Below are 18663 nucleotides of genomic sequence, written 5' to 3' on the forward strand. Positions count from 1 at the left end.
AAAGTGAGATCCAAAAATGGAAACACGTTTTAAATCCCAGAAAATAAACGATTAACAGTTTGTTTGTTTTAGCTCCATGTTGCTTTATTGGCCCAATACTACCAGATGTCCCTCCCTGGACAACCAGTCAGTATTTGATGACTGAGATTGGCATTTAGGCATAATGTCTTGTCAACGTTGTTGTGACGTGTGTGCAAATGACTCAGATACCTCATTATTACACACATAAGCTACACACATAAAGGTTCACTTAACCCTCCACAGATCATAGAGCCCAGGTCTCTGGGATAATGGGCATGTTGTTTTGTAAAACGGTACCAGTACCGGTACTATTGTTTTATTTTAAGACGTCATCAAATTCATGTGCAAGATTGAGAGTAAGCTTTCGTCCAAATAATTCCACATGAAGTGAAAATATAGGAATTCCATTAAATTGCCCCATTTGTCATTGAAATATAGCCTCAGCTTGCAAAGTAAAAAATGTCAGAGTAAAAAAGAAGGCATCAAAGACATACAAGGTACTCACTTGCACTGCACTGTGTGCGCACAGTGTGTGTGCGTGTGTGTGTGTGTGTGTGTGTGTGTCTTTCTCTTCAAAGAAAGCAGAGGTGAGTCACTGAAACCGCTGTAGGTTGTGCGTCATTTCATTTAAATGTTCATGAAAAAGTTCTCAACCTTTTGTATCCATTCAGTTCGCAACCATTCCGACAAACAGCTACCCACCTGCCTTGTTTTGCATTTCATTTTGGAGATAATAATTATCTGTCATTTCCTCACACACTGTAAACACAGATTTCGTACCATTTATTTCCCTCTTGTTCATGCAAACAGTGGCAAAAAAACGATTTTTCCTCTGGCGAGTAGGGGCAAAAAGAGACGTGATGTGTGTTGTGAAAGAGAAAGATCGACAAAACAATCCGTGCATGTTCTGCTGTGTTCCACCTGCTCCTTCCCACACTGTCATGAGGTCTTACCCTAAAATAAGTGGAACAGCTAAAAACGAAATACAAGGAAATTACCAAAAATACTGGTAACTACACTGTTCAATTACAAACCAGTTAACAAATCAGCATGACAGTATTGCTCAAAAATGATCTTGTCCTGCTAACGAATCAGTATTTCACATCCACAAAACATTTGATCTCCCGTCAGGCTTTTCAAATGTAGAAACATGGACTGCCTGTCCAGCCTGTAATGCTGATGATGATGTCTTTGCAGAAGCAAAATATGACAATAAGATGATTTTGTATTTCAAGGTTTTCAGAAGTTGCAGGTTTTATGCTCATAATGTCCTTATGTTATAATGTCCTTGAGCAATTATATACACGTCTTACACAGGATAAGTCAAGTGTAGGTGGGATTTGAATATGAAAGACGTGTGTGTGTTCTATTAACCACATCTGAGGCTGATTTTAATGAGTCAGGGTTAAGCTCACTTTGTTGTGTTTTCTAAATGTGAGAGCAGACTTTGAGTACCTATTAGCCCTCTCTGTCTTTCTACCTCAGGTTGCCTGTTTGAGAGAAAACTGTGCACAAGGGATCAGTTCTGCTCAGATGGTGAGTAAAACACACACACACACACACACAATCAAACATAATCTCTCTCTTGAACGTCTACTTTCTTAATCCTTTTTGTAACCCTTCAGCATATTTAATTATTAACCCTGCAGCTGGACACACACACCCACACCCACACACACACACGCGCACACAAACACACTGTATGTGACATGAAGCGCACCAACAAGTCACGGATTTTTCCTCTCTCAGCCCCATGTGTCCGTCTCTCAGCGTCACCTGCCCTCCTCTCCCTTTCCTCATCTTTATCCAAGCCCCTCCCTGGCTCCACTGTCTCCATGGCAACACTGACATCACCGTGAGGTCGACACCCCCACAGTTGTTGTGGCAATACGGCAATGAGTCACTGACGCACACTTACGCACTTCTCTGTGGAAATTGCACTTACGCACACGAGCAGCCATTGGACGGAATACAAGATGGATCAGCGGACTTGCAGCTCAGGAGCAGATGCTGTATTCATGCTCATCCGTGGGTCTGAGGGGAAAATAACGACCACTCAAAGGTTTTTAGGCCGATAGGTTGAAGTGAGCCTTTTGTCTCTCTGTCTGGCTCTCTGATTGTGTCTCTTTAATTAAGAGCCCACAGTTGAAAATGAGCTGCAATCAATCCGTCTGTTTGCTCGACACCAAACAAATACTAATTGACTTATGTTTGTAGCTCGAGGGAGGAAAATATTTCAGTCCACAGAAAGTGTAACCATCACAGTGTGTATAGACAATACAGGTCTCCCTGTGACGAACACATAAGGTGTACGCAGATACTGCATTGAGTTTAGATGGAGAGGTTCAATATGTGTTTGACTGCAGACAATAGCAGCCAACAGTACCATCAATAGAAAATATTCACACGCTTTAAACCAAATATTGTACTGCACAAATCATTGCTGTAAGCTGTCCGTAACTTTGTGATTTTGGATGACATGTTTGACGTCCAAGGCATCAAAGAGGAAAGATGAAATATTCCAATGCCAATGGAATGTTGATTAAATACAGTTATTGCTACATTGAAACTGTATGGCAGTGATTGAGTATGTTGATTTTTGTTTATCTTTTCAAATGCAAATACAGCCGTAATAATTATATTACAGGTGTTTATCAGACTGCTTCCCTCTTCCAAGTTTTTGGATGCAGGCTTGTTTGCTGACAAGTTGAATCAAAGTATCAATATCAATTTTGTCTCTCTGTGTTGAGTGAGACTGATCCGGCACATGAAGCAGCTAGCCTCTGCTAAAAAAAGGAGAGTACGCCCTCTGGCAGAGCTTAAAGTATTAAAACTCTACATAATCAGCTGATGTGAATCTTTGAATTGAACTCGACAAAATCATTTTAATTAGTAAAGTAACGTTTAATTTCCACTCAACACTATTGACGGAGGTGCCATCTAAACTTTGTAGCGTCCTCTAAGGTTTTGAAACGACAGTGCATCCACACAATCGGCCTCTGAGGAATGATTCGTTTGAAAACGGTTAATTAGAGTTAAAGTCCTTTTCTTTCTGCTTGCCTGCTGCCTGCCACTCGTAATTGGAGAAATGGATTGTGTCTTGGTGAGCTATAAGGAACGCACAGCATCTCGTTGTTGCTCTCAGCAGTTGTTTATTTGTGTCCGTGACAGGATGTGTGACTGGCCCCAATAGATGTGGCTGTATGCCAAGCAGATAAGACCTCAGGTTGTTACTGCTGCACAGGTTCTAAACATTTAATAGAAGGAGTGGCGTTTCATTTCTCTCAAAGACATTCAGAGACGGAGGTGTTTGTTGTCACGATGATGGTGTTGCAAGCATCTCTCCTGTCAGCCTGTTGGGTCTGTTAGAGATTGAGGCCAGTGTCAAACAGCAGAAGGTCAGACGTTGTCACCGGAGGGGCGGCGTGCACAGGTGGAGCACCCTGACCTTTTCAAAAGCAGCAGCTCCTTGAGGTGTTGATTTGGTGGATACCAGGTTGACGTACAACACGCATCTGGGCAGCCTACTATAGGTTTGGAGGGTTTTTTTGTAATTGTTGATCAGATGACTGGTGCTGTCAATCTATCAATGTAAAATCACACAAAATATTTTTTTGGAGCATTTTGTTTGAATCATATCATTTGAGACAAACATTTCTTTGATGAAACATATATCCGCTGTCCAACGCGGAACACTACAGTATGTTCCCTCCACAAAGGAATACAGGAATAACCCAAGCTCCAGAAATAGTCCCAATCCCATCAAGCCATGCGGTTTGCTGTCTTCCCTCCGTTCATCCTCCATTCCTCCTCCTCACGTTCCTCTTCTCTCTGTCATCAGTCAGTTCACCGACCAGGGATAAGAGATACTGTATGTCTCCCCTTCCGGTGCAATTTTGTGGCTATAAAAACGCATTAATCCTCACAAATCTGTTCCGAGTAACAATTTAGGCCGACACTGTCTCACCGTGGCAGGTTGGCTCCAGTGAGATTCAGCCAGTGTGGTGTGGTGACTCATCAGTGCGCCACATCATACGTAGTCTGCTCTGCTGTGTCTTTATTCTCATCACAGTCTCACTCTTTTTTTCTTCAGGAATATCTTCATTTATAAATGTGTCCCACATATATCTCAGAGCTAAAAAGCCGTCCCGATGCGGTATCGATGATAGCTCTACACAGAGGAAGACATTTCAGATTCTCAGTAGCTAACACTAAGTTGTTTAACCTCCTGAATCTTTTCTATGTGATGCTAAAGCAGGACAGCGAGTAGGATAGGAATGTTCCAGTGTGAACCGCTCGATGTCCTGTTTCCAGCTACTTTTCATTGTGCTTTATGTCCAAAAGTTATAATAATTTATTTCGAAAGGATGCATCATCTAAGTCATAGACGTCAGAATGATGCATCAGCATGGCTGACGAGTGGATGCATGAATTTGTGTGGGTTGAACATAAACATTTCTTTATGTGCTGCAAATGATCAAAATATTGATTCATTTATGATCAGGACATGACAACAGTTTGCAGAAAATAACACTGAGAAAATGCTGTCATTTCTTTTCTGTGGCCACGAGGCTGGCTGCAGGTTAGCAACTACTTTTCCAAAACACACTCACTGACAGCGGCAGAGCCTCGTCCAAAGCAGTGACAAGCATTGTAAGTGTGTGGGATGTACTTCAAAACGATGACTCACGGCTGTGGGCCAGTGCGGTGTGGGCTACATAAGATATACGTGTACTATTACAAAGTACTGCATTGTACCTCAAGGCCTGCTTCACTGAAATATCTGTGAGGAAAATATGTGTAGTTAAACACCTCTACATTAAAGCTAAAAGTCTAAGGAAATACAAACGTCAACAACTGTGGGGCCTTGTCACATTTGCTAACATCAACATTTTCTGTCGGCCTTTTTCACAGCAGCCATTTTGATTTGTCAGAATAGGAAAAGCACAGGTGTTACTCATGACTTGCTATACATGTTCTATTCAAGTGCCTCAGATTATGGCCTTGAAATCACTCGAAAAATAAATCTCAAATGATTATATTGGCAAAATAAGAGTTTAAATGTTTACAGTGTGTGTGTGTGTGTGTGTGTGTGTGTGTGTGTGTGTGTGTGTGTGTGTGTGTGTGTGTGTGTGTGTGTGTGTGTGTCTATTCCTTCCAGATGGGCTGTTTGGTCAGTGTCGTACCTCGAAGCAGGACCTGGTCCAGTACCAAGTGTCAGTTCCTGTCCTTAAAAGAATGCAGGAAGTCCTCAAACAGCTCATGCTACAAGGTGAGATGATGCATGGAAATCATCACCAGCGTTCCTTGACGAAGCTAAAACTGTTGGAGTGAATATAGCTTCTAAGTAACTGTGAGGAAAGTCAAAGGTTTAGACAGAATAGCTGTTATTTTTTGTCTCTTTTGTCTTTCAATTTAGCCATATTTTACATGAAAATTACATTATATTTTCTATCTGCTTTATTATACTTAGACCATTATACCTTCCACTGCTGTGCTCTGAACTAAATGCTAACATGCTGATGTTTTTAGCAGGTATATTCTTTACCATGTCCATCTTAGTTCAGCATTTTAGCATGCTAGTACTTAACACAAAGTAGTCCAGTACAATACACACGCATAAATCTATTTATTATACAAGCACTTCAAAATAATTCCCTTTAATTGCTCTATGTGCGTGTGCGTGCGTGTGCACAGGTCTTTCCTGGCAAGATGACATCACCCAGTATATTTTATCGAAGGAGCTGAAGAGAGTTCCCCATACCACCCACCCCTCTAAGCCAAACTCCTCTTCCTCCTCTTCTCATCCGTCTCAGTAAGCACCCTCCAGCTCCAGTGGTATACAGTGAGGAGTGTACATTGCACACAAAACAAAATGAGTCAAAGGACAGAGTCAGAGCCAATCATTTGTTTCACCTCCTCCTCCCCTAGCCCTGTGTATTGATCTTTATCATCTCTTTGTTTCTCCCTGTGTCGCCAGGTCCAAACAGAACATCCCGCACCACCATGGTTCTAAGTCAGGGTCCGCACCTCCTGGTGGCAACTATGTGGACTACATGATCGTCGAACCTCCTCAGTCCCCACTGCGCATGCAGACAGCCTCGATGGACCCATACACATACCACCAGGTACATATACACACATCGTCAGCATCCAAAAGCAGGAGTATGTGTGTGTGTGTGTGTGTGTGTCAACCTACAATACTAGTTCCAGGCATAAGTTTGGTGACAAAAGACAACAATTCACACATGAAATCCCAACTCAGAGACAATATTTCATCACAATTTAGAGTTACCTTAGAACATTAAAAATACACTTCGGAAACCTGCATTAAGGATTATTACAGTACTGTCAAAGAAAAGAAAAATACATATACCCATGAGGAAGAAATCTAAATCTTAAACATCAACACACATGCACACAGTATTAAATCAGTGTACCACTCCTGATTCCAGCATAGATATCAAGATGAGGTGGAGAGATCACTCATTGGAGCAGGAGCTGGTTATGCCCGCCCTTCTTCAAGGTCCCAGGCCAATCAAAGAGAGCAAGAGCGTGACAGGCAGCTGCTACAGGAAGCCTTGTCTCTGTACCTGGCGTCTGCTCAGCCTTCTTATCGCCACCGAGGGGCCGCTTCCATGCCTCGTGCAGGTAAACAGCATGTTCTGTTTCCCAAAAAGAAGACACACACAAAAAAAGCTGTTCAGGAAAGATGAAAACACGAAACAAAATGCTCGTCTCGCCAAAAATCATACTGTGAAAGCTTTTTGGAAGATATCTATTGAACAGTTAAAAACATAACTAAATATTGTCCTAACCATCATAATAATCTGTGATGATATGAGCAGGTCTGCCTTATTATGAGGACCTGGAACCAGTGGACTATGTGGAAGACTACACCCTAGAGGAGAGACTGGGTACTGCTGGCAGACAACCAACGCAGCAGCTTAAAAAAGTTCCTCAGCAGATCAGCACTCTGTCTGGAAACAACGGTGAGAAAACAACCGATTTAAGCAATGGGAGTACTTACACAGTGTGCTCATACAAAACTTTCATCCAATTTTTTTAAATCGGTCAGCGGAAAGATAATGCTGACTTTGCTGTCTTGTGTTAGACGGCCTTCTCCAGAGGATGTCAGGAGTCCTGAAGAGGTACGGAGTTGACCCCAGAGAGCTCAGTCAAGAGCAGCTCTACAAGCTGGCCCTCATTCTGCAGCTGATGCAAGCCCAAGACAAAACAGGTAGTCCTTCAGTCATTTCCAAATCAACAACGACAGAGAAACACCGTCTCCTTTTACACATAGGATATGAATATGAAGCTTCAATGTCAAGCTTTAACATCTGTATGTATGAAAGATTCAAGGTTAAAACCCAGTTAAACATGACTATTACAGTATTAATTAAATATCCCAAGTAGATACATAAGACCTTGACAGCTAACCCTTGAGTAAATGGGGAAAACAGATTATTCAGATATGGAATTTGATTTATTGTAGTGTTTGATTAAAAACATGTGTATCTGTCTGAACACAGATCCAATTGAGAAAGACCTCATCACCCTCAAGGAGGTATGTCAGCATTTGTCGTCAGCAGTGTTCACAAGAAGCAGTCAAACACTGTTTTTTCACTGATAGGTCTTCTATTACTCCCCCTTAGATGCAGCTATTAAAAACAGACAGTGTGTCCCATAAGCCGGAGAAGCCCGCCCCCGTTCCTGGTCCCCCGGATGCCCCTCCTGCCGCCACCTCCGCCTCTGTTCCAGCTCCACCTCAAGCCAAGAGCGCCAGCCTCCTCCCTTCTGCCCCCCAGCCTCCGCAGGCCGCCCCTGCCGGAGGTGGACACGGCTTGAAGGAGCAGGGGCCGCCACTGGTCGAGGGTACAGGAGCCAAGGAGGAGTATGGGTACATAGTCACCAACCAGAGGTCAGCACTCGAAGAAATTCAACTTTCTGTTTATTACAAATACACTGCTAAAGCAAGAAGCACACGTCTTCCTGCGGAGCCAATCGTTACAGTGAGGAAGGCCCTACTTCACTCTGAGTGTGTCGAATAAATGTCCTCATGCCAAAGGCTGTCATGAAGTGGCAATTTGTGAAATCACTAATCATATTAATTGCCAGTAAAGAGCAGCAAATAAGACATGATGTTTACAAGGAGGATAATGATGTTTTTCATTTGTAGTCCCTTGAGTTTGAATGACGGAGTGAAGCTGTTGGAGCTACTGGCTGATGAGATACACCTGACAACCAGCAGCTTCATCAACATCAGGTAACACCTCCGCTGTGCTGTGTTAGAGAGTTGTAATTGTTGCTCCAAACAATAAGAATAGCTGTCACAGTGCTGAAGCATCCAACATGAGTGTCCCCGTGGCTTTGTGTTGCCAGTGTGGTGGGCCCTGCGCTGACGTTCCGTATCCGCCAGAATGAGCACAACATGACGGCTGCAGAGGTGGCTGCTAAAGCTGGTGAGGCTCAACAACACACAGACACACGAACACCTCCTTCAACGCGTAACGGAAAATGACGTGGGCGCATTGCACCGTCGCTCTCACAGCTTTTTTCCTCAAAAAACTTTTTTTTTTTCTTCGCCCAAACAGTAACTGAAAAGAACTTCCTGGAGTCTGAGACAGGCTTGAAGATCGTGCAGACTGGTGTGGGAGAGGTACTTGATGCACACATACGCACAAACTCAATTAGTCTCTGAGAAAAAAACGTTCCTTTGTAACCCCTCCTATCAGAAACATGTGGTGCAGTCGTCAAGGCAACAGAGATATAATGACTCATTTGTATTGCCTACCATTTACCATCTATTCATTTGTGGACCCAAGCCTGACAGATGATCAGACTTGCTAGTGTGAAATTCGACTCCCGACAGACTAGCAGCTCCTTGCTGAATTTCTTTGTATTTTTTGGATCTGCCTTACTTTACTTGTGGCTGTCTGGCGGTAGTTGCAGAGTGACTCGATTCTGTATCTCAACCCGAGGGTGTTGAGTGATTTAATTCAGGCCAGATTACTGGTTCAGATACACAGCGTTGTGTTAGCATTGAGGAAGACCTGCAGTGCCAATCACAGCACACGATGCATAGGACGAAGGACTGACTCATGGTGTGTTTAGCAAAACGTGGAGGATATATTTGGTTTTGCTCCGTAACAATATCATCAAACTAAGACTTCTGTGAGCTCAAGCACTGCACTGTACTTTGACGCAGCACAGACAGAGGCAGTGCATTCATCTCAGTTATGGAGCTTATTTTCCATCCACCACTACACTGCGTGTGGGTGTTCGTCTGTGTGCGTAAACCGCTGAGTGTGTGCCACCTGAAGTGCAAGTGGCCAGAACAAATCAGCGAGTCTGCACCTCGTAACAACTGAACCATCGTTTCACTTGTTGCCATGGTGCTTCATCGCTCTTAGACCCCCCCCCTCCCAGATCTCAGGTGCTTTGGCAACAGTCACAGGAGTCATCAACCTCGTTATTCACACACTAACACACACATACAGACACAAATGAACACACCAATTGAACTCAGAGCTGCAGATTATATTGTAATTGGCCAATAGATTAATTGAACATGTGTTAACTCATTCAAAAATGGCATTAGTTTTTTTTAATATTAATTCAGTTCAAATTAAAGCATGATTTGAATACTGATTTACACCGATACACTTTTAAATGAATGTGTTAATTAATGAATTCTGCTGTATTGGGCAGCGGAGTGAAAACTGTATTTAAGGATAGAAAAGAAGATGAAGAAGTGGCGGAATGACACACTGCTGTCTTTTTAACAAGGCAAGGCAAGTTTATTTATAGAGCACATTTCAACAACAAGGTAATTCAAAGTGCTTCACATGAAACCATTAAAAGCATGATCGATGTCTCCCTGAGACATTACGCTGCACGCAATCAACCATACACTGCCGCAATTCTGCAATTACTCGCACACAAACCACGTCTGGAAAAGATCTCTGCCGATCTGCGTTTCATAGTGTACGCCTTGCACGAACTCGGTCCCGGAAGAAATGGCGATATATTGTGCAGTCCTTTTAAAAGCATCAAAACAAAAGGCAAAAGAAAAGGAGATTTAACAGCAATTAAGAACAGTGTAAGAAATAAAATACAACAGTAAAATGCAGAAATGCAGGATATTGATTAATATATTAATTGAATGTGGTTCAATTAAAGGCAGCAGCAAACAGAAAGGTCTTCAATCTTGATTTAAATGAGCTGAGGGTCTCAGCAGACCTGCAGCTTTCTGGGACTTTGTTCCAGATATGTGGAGCAGAAAAACTGAACACTGCTTCTCCATGTTTAGTTCTGACTCTGGGAACAGAAAGTAGACCGGTCCCAGACGACCTGAGGGGTCGGGATGGTTCATAAGGTAGCAGCAGATCAGAGATGTATTAACAGGTTCCTGGTTCATACTATCATGACTTCTCAGACCTCTGTCTTTACAACTCAACATCCACCTCTCACTGAGCCCCGCTTGCTGTCGTGTACAGTTACATAGAAGCAAATGTGTCGTTAGAATGAGATGAGGTGACCTTTGGATTCCAGTGTTGAGTCCCAGCGGTAGCTTAGCTTGGGTTGAGTTCTCTCAAAAGGCAAGATGTGCACAACAAATAGCACTATGGTGAGATGATAATATGTTTTCCTTTGTGTTACTTCCCCACTGCCCATGTCTTACTTCATCTTCATGATGTTTTTTCTCCCCAGAGGACAGATGTACGGGGTCTCCCCCAGGTAACCAGGGTTTCCCAGGGCTCCAGTGGCACAGTCATCACCGTTGTATCCATGGCAGTCGTAGGAGGTGTGTTAGTAGTGGCCATGGCCGTAGCCTGTCTCAGGCGCTACGCTCAGCAAGTGGCCAATGGCAAGCTTGGACTGGGGCCAGAGGGAGGAGCAGAAACACACTTTGACTACCAGGTAAGGCAGCATGAGGAGATTCAGGAATGAGTAAAGGCCATTTGATATAATTTACCAGAGGTTTTGTCTGTTCTATTCCCTTTTTGTTACCGTTCTGCCTCTCCTTACCTTTCTCTCAGGAGCTATGTCGACAGCACATGGCGTCCAAATCCTCCCTGAGCCGCCAGGACTGTGTGGCCGGGGTGAGCAGCAGCATGGCGGGGTCTGCCATAGTCACAGGTGCTGGCGGTCGAAGGGGTACGGACACGTCCCGAGTCAGCAGCGTTTCCTCCCAGTTCAGCGACGGTCCCCAGCACAGCCCGTCCTCCACCCACAGCTCCACCCCGTCCTGGAGCGAAGAGCCAGCCCAGTCCAACATGGACATCTCTACCGGTCACATGATACTGGTGAGTTATTGAGTGGAGAGACCAGACTTCCTGCTGTAGCGAAGGAATCTCTTGCTGTGAAAATCATTTTTGCAGATATTAACGGCCTACACTTTATGTGCATGTCATCTCTCTGTCAGGCCTATATGGAGGATCACCTGCGTAATAAGGACCGCCTGCAGAGGGAGTGGGAGGCTTTGTGCTCCTACCAGGCTGAACCCAGTTCAGTAGCTGCGTCGCAAGTCCCGAGCAACATGGACAAAAACCGGCACGCTGAATCTCTCCCCTGTTAGTTCACCAGTGTGTCACTGTAATCACTTCTTTCTCTCTCTGTGATGGTGTCATGTTCATATCAGTCACATTTCCTAGTCATTCATGCGGTGACTCGTCCTTGACAGCTGTTTTCTTTTACAGATGATCACTCTCGGGTGAAGCTGAAGACTGAAGTGAATTCCAATAAACAAGACTACATCAACGCCAGCATCATTGTAAGAATTCTTCAAACGATCTCAAACCTTTTCGGTATTTGATGATTTTTATCGTTTTCGGTTTGTTGGTCGATAATTTATCCCCTCGTACATTATGAGGATTTGAATAAACAGATGGTCTGATTATCATCTTGTCTGATTCACTATAAAGAAATTTGAGATATTGCTACATATTTGAGGATATACTTTCTACCAGTGGTTCTCAACTGGTCTGGCTGCGGGACCCACCATCACCCCTTAATGACAAGCCGGGACCCACCACCCAAATTATAGATATATATATCTATAATCTATAATTATAGATATATATATATCTATAATTTGGGTATATCTATATTCAAGACGTCTAGTAGTAGTAACGTCTCTGTGTAGTAAACTGTCAAATCAAATAAAGAAAGCACACATCAATTATATTTTAACAAATATTAATCTCATTTTTCAAATTTAACTGGATGGATTATAAATAATACATAGAAATACATGAATACATGTTCTTCTCATTTCAAGTAAAATAACGGCTGGATTAAAAAATAAATTACGTAATGAAATTCAATTTAGAAAAAATATTTTCACTGAATTACGCTGCAGCTTTAAACTCAGTCCATTCAGGGTGAAGTGAAAAATCCACAATATTATATTTTTCTCATCTTCCAAAAAGAGAAATTAGTGTTTGAAGAATTCACCTCCATGAGTCTGTCCAGTCAGAGTCGAATGACTCTGGTCTCTCTGGACATTTCTCTCTTTTGGAGATCGTCCTATGATTTGACTTTCACATCTCACACCACAACAGTCCTGCTCTGCTCTCTATATCCTCGTCTCTCCCCCGTGTGTCACGGTGTGTGTACATCTCACTCAAGTCAGGAAACTTGTCAGAATACTCATATTTGATTGGCTGAGCTGCATCACGTGATGTGATTCACAACACATTGGTCGGTGTTTTTCCTGCACCACTGAACAAGTCCCGTAAATGCTGGAATAATTCCGCTGCATAAAAAAATGCCCTTCAAAATAAAATCACAACTTCTTTTTTTCTTTTTTTTTCTTTTTTTTTTGTCAGGCTGATAGATTTTCATTGTTGATGAGTTCAACATGATGAATTCTCAACCCACAGGTTGATCATGACCCTCGCCAGCCAGCTTATATCGCCACACAAGGACCAATGGCTCACACTGTCGCTGATTTCTGGCAGGTCAGTGCAATCTTCGAATGGTCCAACGTAGGCCAATGGACCATTCAGTCCATCTGCAGGAAATCTGCCTTGTTACTCACATTTTTATTTAAATGTGACAATCAGATGTGTGTGTGTACACCTCCGTGTGTGTGTGTGTGTGTGTGTTCTCTCCAACCCACAGATGGTGTGGGAGAACGGCTGCACCGTGATAGTGATGATGACAGCTCTGGTGGAAGATGGAGTGAAACAGTGCGAGCGATACTGGCCCGATGAGGGCTCATCACTCTACCACATCTATGAGGTTCATTTGCTGTCGTAACTCACAACCTTTAATTTCACACTTAGCACAGTCTCGTTTTATAACGCTCTTCTAGTAACAAACGTTCAGAGTAGAGTGGCTTCTCTGCATTCCACCTGTGGTTATAGTAGTTTTGTTCAAAACAAATATGTACACAAGGGGGGCTTAAAATTAATCCGAGATTGATCTCAGTGTTTAGAGAATAAAGTCAGATTTCTAAAATTAAATACAGAATTGTAATTGCATAATTCTGATTTAAATCCGAATTTTGAGGGGAAAAAACTAAATACATAAACGTATGTTGTACATTCATCATAAAATGTTCTTTTTAACAACTAAACAAAAATGGCCATTCTCCCTCTTTAAACTGAGGTTACGCACCAATTTGTTTCCTCACATCTGTAATCGCAATAATAACATCTTTTTCTCATTTGCTTATAAAAAGCGCGAGAAAAAAAATATATTTTCAACACACAAAAAGATCTTGTGTGTTGAAACGTTGCATCCATCATTTTGTTTACCGTCTTGTTCATCTTCGTCTTTTGTGTCTGCCATCCCTCCCGCTCTTTCTTCCCCTCTCCGTCTCTTTGTGTTCATCAGGTGAACCTGGTGTCGGAGCACATCTGGTGCAAAGACTTCCTGGTGCGCAGCTTCTACCTGAAGAACGTCCAGACGCAGGAGACCAGAACCTTGACGCAGTTTCACCTGCTGAGCTGGCCGGCTGACGGCATCCCCACCTCCACGCGACCGCTGCTGGACTTCCGCAGGTAAGAAGCTATACAAGAACACATACATGCACACACGGACTCTCCCAACATGTGCCCCTTGATTTCAACAGGATGGAGAAAACAGGTGGTCAGGATGCAGTGTGTGTAATGTTGTGGTGACTCACTGGTACCCTAACACCTCTGACGGGTTCAAATCCTCCTGATCGCCTTCATCACATCCATCTTTTCGTCATTCTGCATGGCGTGGTCTACATCCCATACCCTATCCGTCCACCTTAGCGCTCTCTCTCTCCCTCTCTCCCAGTGTGCAGGTTGATAGGTTTGTATTTTAACATCTCCCAGTGTCATTTTTGTGGTTTGCAGCTTGTACTCTGGCTCCAGTTGCATAGTCACAAAAATGAGCATTGGCAGGTGTGACTGGCTACTGCAAGAGGGACAGTGAATCTGTGGCTTCCTCTTCACCTATTCTTTCCTGTTTTATCATCACAGTCGTCCCAAACCTCATGCACTTTCTACTTGTTCCTGTCCTGACATCCTTTACCTCATTCCTGATCTTACCGTGTAAGCATTTATTCATGTCTTGATTACCGATTGAAGTAATTTATGTTTATTCATTGAATATGTGAACGAGGTTAGTCGCGATTACAAAGTCTACAATAACTCATTCATAATAAAGCCTTTTTTTCCTGTTCTCCTTTCTTTCCCTGCTGTCTCTCGTTCCTGCTTTTCAGGAAGGTGAATAAATGTTACAGAGGCCGTTCCTGCCCAATCATCGTTCACTGCGGGTAAAAAAACAAAAAAAATCGAATGATTTCTGTGAAACATGAGAATCGGTAGAATCGTACAATATGACCAATGTGATTGTGTGTTTGGAAAGCAGGTAGAACACTTTTTTTGGAAAATTACACGTGGATTGACAATTTCCTTCATACCTGTCACTCTCACAGCGATGGCACTAGCCGGACTGGCGCGTACATCCTCATCGACATGGTGCTGAACCGCATGGCCAAGGGTGAGTCGCTCGCGCACATTTATATCGGGTATAATTCAGTACCTAAATATTTTTGAAAAGACAACAAAGGTCAACATGGTGGATTTGTGCAGAGGTTTGCTCATAGCAGCTCAGTGTGTAGGCCTACACGGATGTGTTACCTTTTGTAGACAGCAGGAGGGGCTGTATTCGCAATAAAGTAAAAACACTGAAGGTTTATTTTACCATGTTGAGCTAACATCAGTTGGATAGCATCACAGTTGTTTTCTTAGTTGTTGGGATTAGTTCCTTTTTCAAGGTTTTAAAGAAGGCTTAGAGAGAAGGTTCTTATCTTCTGTAGCACCAGAGAGTCAAACACTGTGCTGGTGATGATTTTACTGTTCCTGTTGTTAGGAGTGAAGGAGATTGACATCGCAGCCTCACTGGAGCACATCAGAGACCAGAGACCGAGCATAGTCCGCACCAAGGTACCATGAGCCTGTCTGTGTTTGCACTATTTCAGCACTTTCAAGGTGGACGTCCATCCATCATCATCCAGTTGTCTCCGTCTGTGCGATCTCTAACCAGCCCCTTCTCACACCTTCCACTCTTCCACTCCCATCTTGTTATTTCTGTTCCCCGTCTCTCGTCCCGACCAGGACCAGTTTGAGTTTGCGCTGACAGCAGTAGCCGAGGAGGTGAACGCCATCTTGAAAGCCTTGCCACAGTGAGCCGAGGACGCGTCGGGGACATCCACAGGCACACGGAAATAATTACTCGTGAGGACGCGCTCGTACGATCTCGTCATGTATGTCTGGCCATCCCTGTACATTTTTGCTCAACCACACTTGGAGCAGTTACTGCTCTTGTTTTCAGCATGCAGTATTTTACCATCTACACATTCTCTGGGTTTATAAAACGTTTTGGAACTTAATTCAATTATTTTTGGCAGGATGTAAATATGGACAGAAGATCAAATCGTTTTACCAATATGGTACAAATGTGATCTTTTCTCTCTGACGTTTCGACCTAATTAGACAACAATGAGGCCAGAGGGTGATCTACTGTGCCCTTTAACTTTCCCCTGAGTCTGACAGGATAGAATGCACTTCTGTTTATGGTGGTAATGATAAAGTGTAACACTGTTTACCTATCGACTTCCATTTGATTCCGTCTTTGCTTCATTTTCCCATTTTACTGGACATGATGACATGATTACCTTCGCCATCAACAGATGATTTACCACCAACACGGAGGGTTCGTTTGGCTGTTCCGTTGAATGTTACAAGTTTCATTGGTGTGTTGTAAAAATGATGTTACATCCTTTCACAAACGTGTCAAATTTGTGAGGCCTCCATCTGGCTGATACACAGTAAGGTTTCAATTCATTTCAACGCTCCGAGTGTGTTGTAACTGTATGCTTCCGTCTAGTGTGTGTTGATTCCCAGCAGGTTTTTATTCTCGTCTGCCATGACAACATGATGGTTTGCTTTAAGCCCTGGTCCTTTTGTAACGGATGCTGTACGTTGACCACCAAGTACACCTTGCCTTGTCTCTCTCTCGTCCTGCACACAAAGTACCTTTGTTTGGGTTCTTTTGTTGTCTTACTCAGTGTAAAACCTTGTGATTCATGTAAATAATTCCTCCTGATGATTGTGTTTATTTCATGTAGCAGACAGATAATATCAGAAAATATCTATAAAAATGTATTTTTGACTTGACTTGAATAAATTTGTGACGTGATGCAGCAAAAGAAAACAACTAAAAACAAGCCTCGAGCTCATTTTCAAAACCCCTGAGGTTTAGTGGGTGTGTTTTTCTGTTTAATAAATCAAGCTTCAGGTACATGAGACAGGTTAGTCTGTCTCATCTATTTCAAGCTATTTACATGTATTATTCAAAATGTATCAATCGTGTAATCAATAGCTGGAATCCTAGAGTTTTACAGACAGCGTCCCCCGCAGCACAAGGGTAGAATAGCCAAAAACAACTATTACAATATGCCAAGTAGATCTTTTTTAACCTCAATTTAACCTTTTGGCATTTTTAATCTTCAATTCTGTGATGCTAACCCTGACAATTCTCGTTACAAAGATAAACTACCACGGACTGATACAGAGTAGTCAGCAGGAGATGCTTTATTTCCTCTGCTTTATATCTCTAGAAACATGTTTCTATTTGTTTCCACCAGTTTCCACTTGCAGACATAATTCAAATTAGAATTAAGCTGAAACAGTGTTAGTTCATGCAGATATTACTTAAAACTATTCCCTTGGGTTTCAAAATACATCTTTCCAGTCTTTGTGCTCCACAATGAGCTTAGTACACACACTCACACATATACATAGAAACACACACGTGTATCTTTCGTGTCATGTCATTAAGTGTCATTCAGCAGGTAGTAGCATGGGACAAGTGTTTGACCTGTCGGAATAGATGTACAAGGACATGTTACAATGGATCAGTAATGCAAATACTGTCGGCATCACCTGATATAAACATGACTCCTGTGAAAGATCATCGTCTACATGGAGGCTTATGGGGCAACTCTCAGGGTGCTTCAGGGTCACACTGGTTCTTTACCTCACGGCGGGGCTCGGGCACAGCACGAGCCAATCAGGTTAGCTTGTGAAGGCCTCGAAGTCTGAGTCTGAAACAGGAAGCAGGGAGTGTAAGACAAACACAACAATTATTTCAAATATTTCAAATGTGTGATAAGTGGTGCAGGATAGGATAGGAAAGGAGATGTCGTTTTTTTTTCTTACAGCGTTTGGTTACAAATTTACCGGAAAAGAGAAAAGCTAGATCTTGAGAACGGTCTTCTTTTTTTTTTATCAAGCTAATAGTTGCAATGCCGATCTTAAAACAGACTTAGTTTGCACTGAAAACAGGAGAAACTCTCTTGCGCAACACAGGCCATGAGAGCAGAGAGACGAGAAGCAGACTTCAGCATCAACACACAGCTTGTGAGGGAGAGTAAAGGGTCAGTATGAACAATAAACCAAGTGACATCAAACGTAAACACACTGATCAAGTTCTGTTGACCAGGTTCAGATTGAATGACGGGAAAAACCCCACTTCAGTTCCTTTCATGTATCGCTGTTAGTTTAGTAGTAATGGTAGTACTAGCATAGCATGAAATCAGTGTAACTAATGCAGAACTATTACTGCCATATTATGAAATCAAAAATCCCAATTATCCTCTTCAGCTCAATCTTTATTTGTTACTTCCCTTTTAACAATCTGAAAATAAAAAAAATTCAAACACATGGAAGTTTATGTAGTACAAAAATACAACCATCTGCCTGTTTCTCATCTTCTCCTCATACTCAATAAATGTCTGAAGAGGAGAAATGATAAACAACTCAGAGACAACAGCAATTATTTGAGCATTTAAAAAAAAATGACAATGTGTTCTCACAGCTGTGCTTGACTTTTACCAGTGATGACAGTTATCTGTGAAAGTGACGGCAGAATATTAATACTTTAACTATTAATGCAATCTTATTTCAGCAGTCAGCAGCATAGTACATCGGAACTGGAGCAGGTGGGGTTAAGTGTTTTTGCTTGAGGTTGCAATTAATCCACAGCTGTTGATAGACGGGGAACAGTTCAAAGCAGTCAAAGGCAGCATTGATTTGGAGATGAAGCCCCATATTTTCGCACATTGTACTCTCAGGACACCTGACAACACTCCCA

General features: G+C 42.6%; 1 protein-coding gene across 1 annotated transcript; it reads left to right on the plus strand.

Moving 5' to 3' along the window:
• The first annotated feature begins 1519 nt into the window (after positions 1-1519).
• Positions 1520-17587, plus strand: ptprna (protein tyrosine phosphatase receptor type Na). Its single transcript, XM_079276945.1, has 23 exons — positions 1520-1557; positions 5183-5293; positions 5719-5836; positions 6002-6149; positions 6477-6672; positions 6870-7013; positions 7136-7261; positions 7554-7588; positions 7677-7942; positions 8201-8287; positions 8404-8483; positions 8616-8680; positions 10735-10944; positions 11064-11330; positions 11450-11597; positions 11724-11797; positions 12909-12986; positions 13150-13269; positions 13867-14033; positions 14726-14779; positions 14942-15006; positions 15379-15452; positions 15624-17587. The coding sequence occupies exons 2-23, from the start codon at positions 5260-5262 to the stop codon at positions 15693-15695; spliced, it is 2628 nt and encodes an 875-aa protein (XP_079133071.1). The 5' UTR covers positions 1520-1557; positions 5183-5259; the 3' UTR covers positions 15696-17587.
• The last annotated feature ends 1076 nt before the right edge of the window (positions 17588-18663 follow it).

The sequence above is a fragment of the Melanostigma gelatinosum genome, assembly GCF_949748355.1.
Source record: "Melanostigma gelatinosum genome assembly, chromosome: 10".
NCBI lineage: Eukaryota > Metazoa > Chordata > Actinopteri > Perciformes > Zoarcidae > Melanostigma > Melanostigma gelatinosum.

Bases quoted from the DNA above. Each gene is read 5' to 3' on its own strand.
- ptprna (XM_079276945.1), top strand. From the start codon at position 5,260: ATGCAGGAAGTCCTCAAACAGCTCATGCTACAAG. The intron at 5,837-6,001 runs GTAAGCACCCTC...CTGTGTCGCCAG, and splicing joins TCCTCTTCTCATCCGTCTCA to GTCCAAACAGAACATCCCGC. The intron at 14,034-14,725 runs GTAAGAAGCTAT...CCTGCTTTTCAG, and splicing joins CCGCTGCTGGACTTCCGCAG to GAAGGTGAATAAATGTTACA.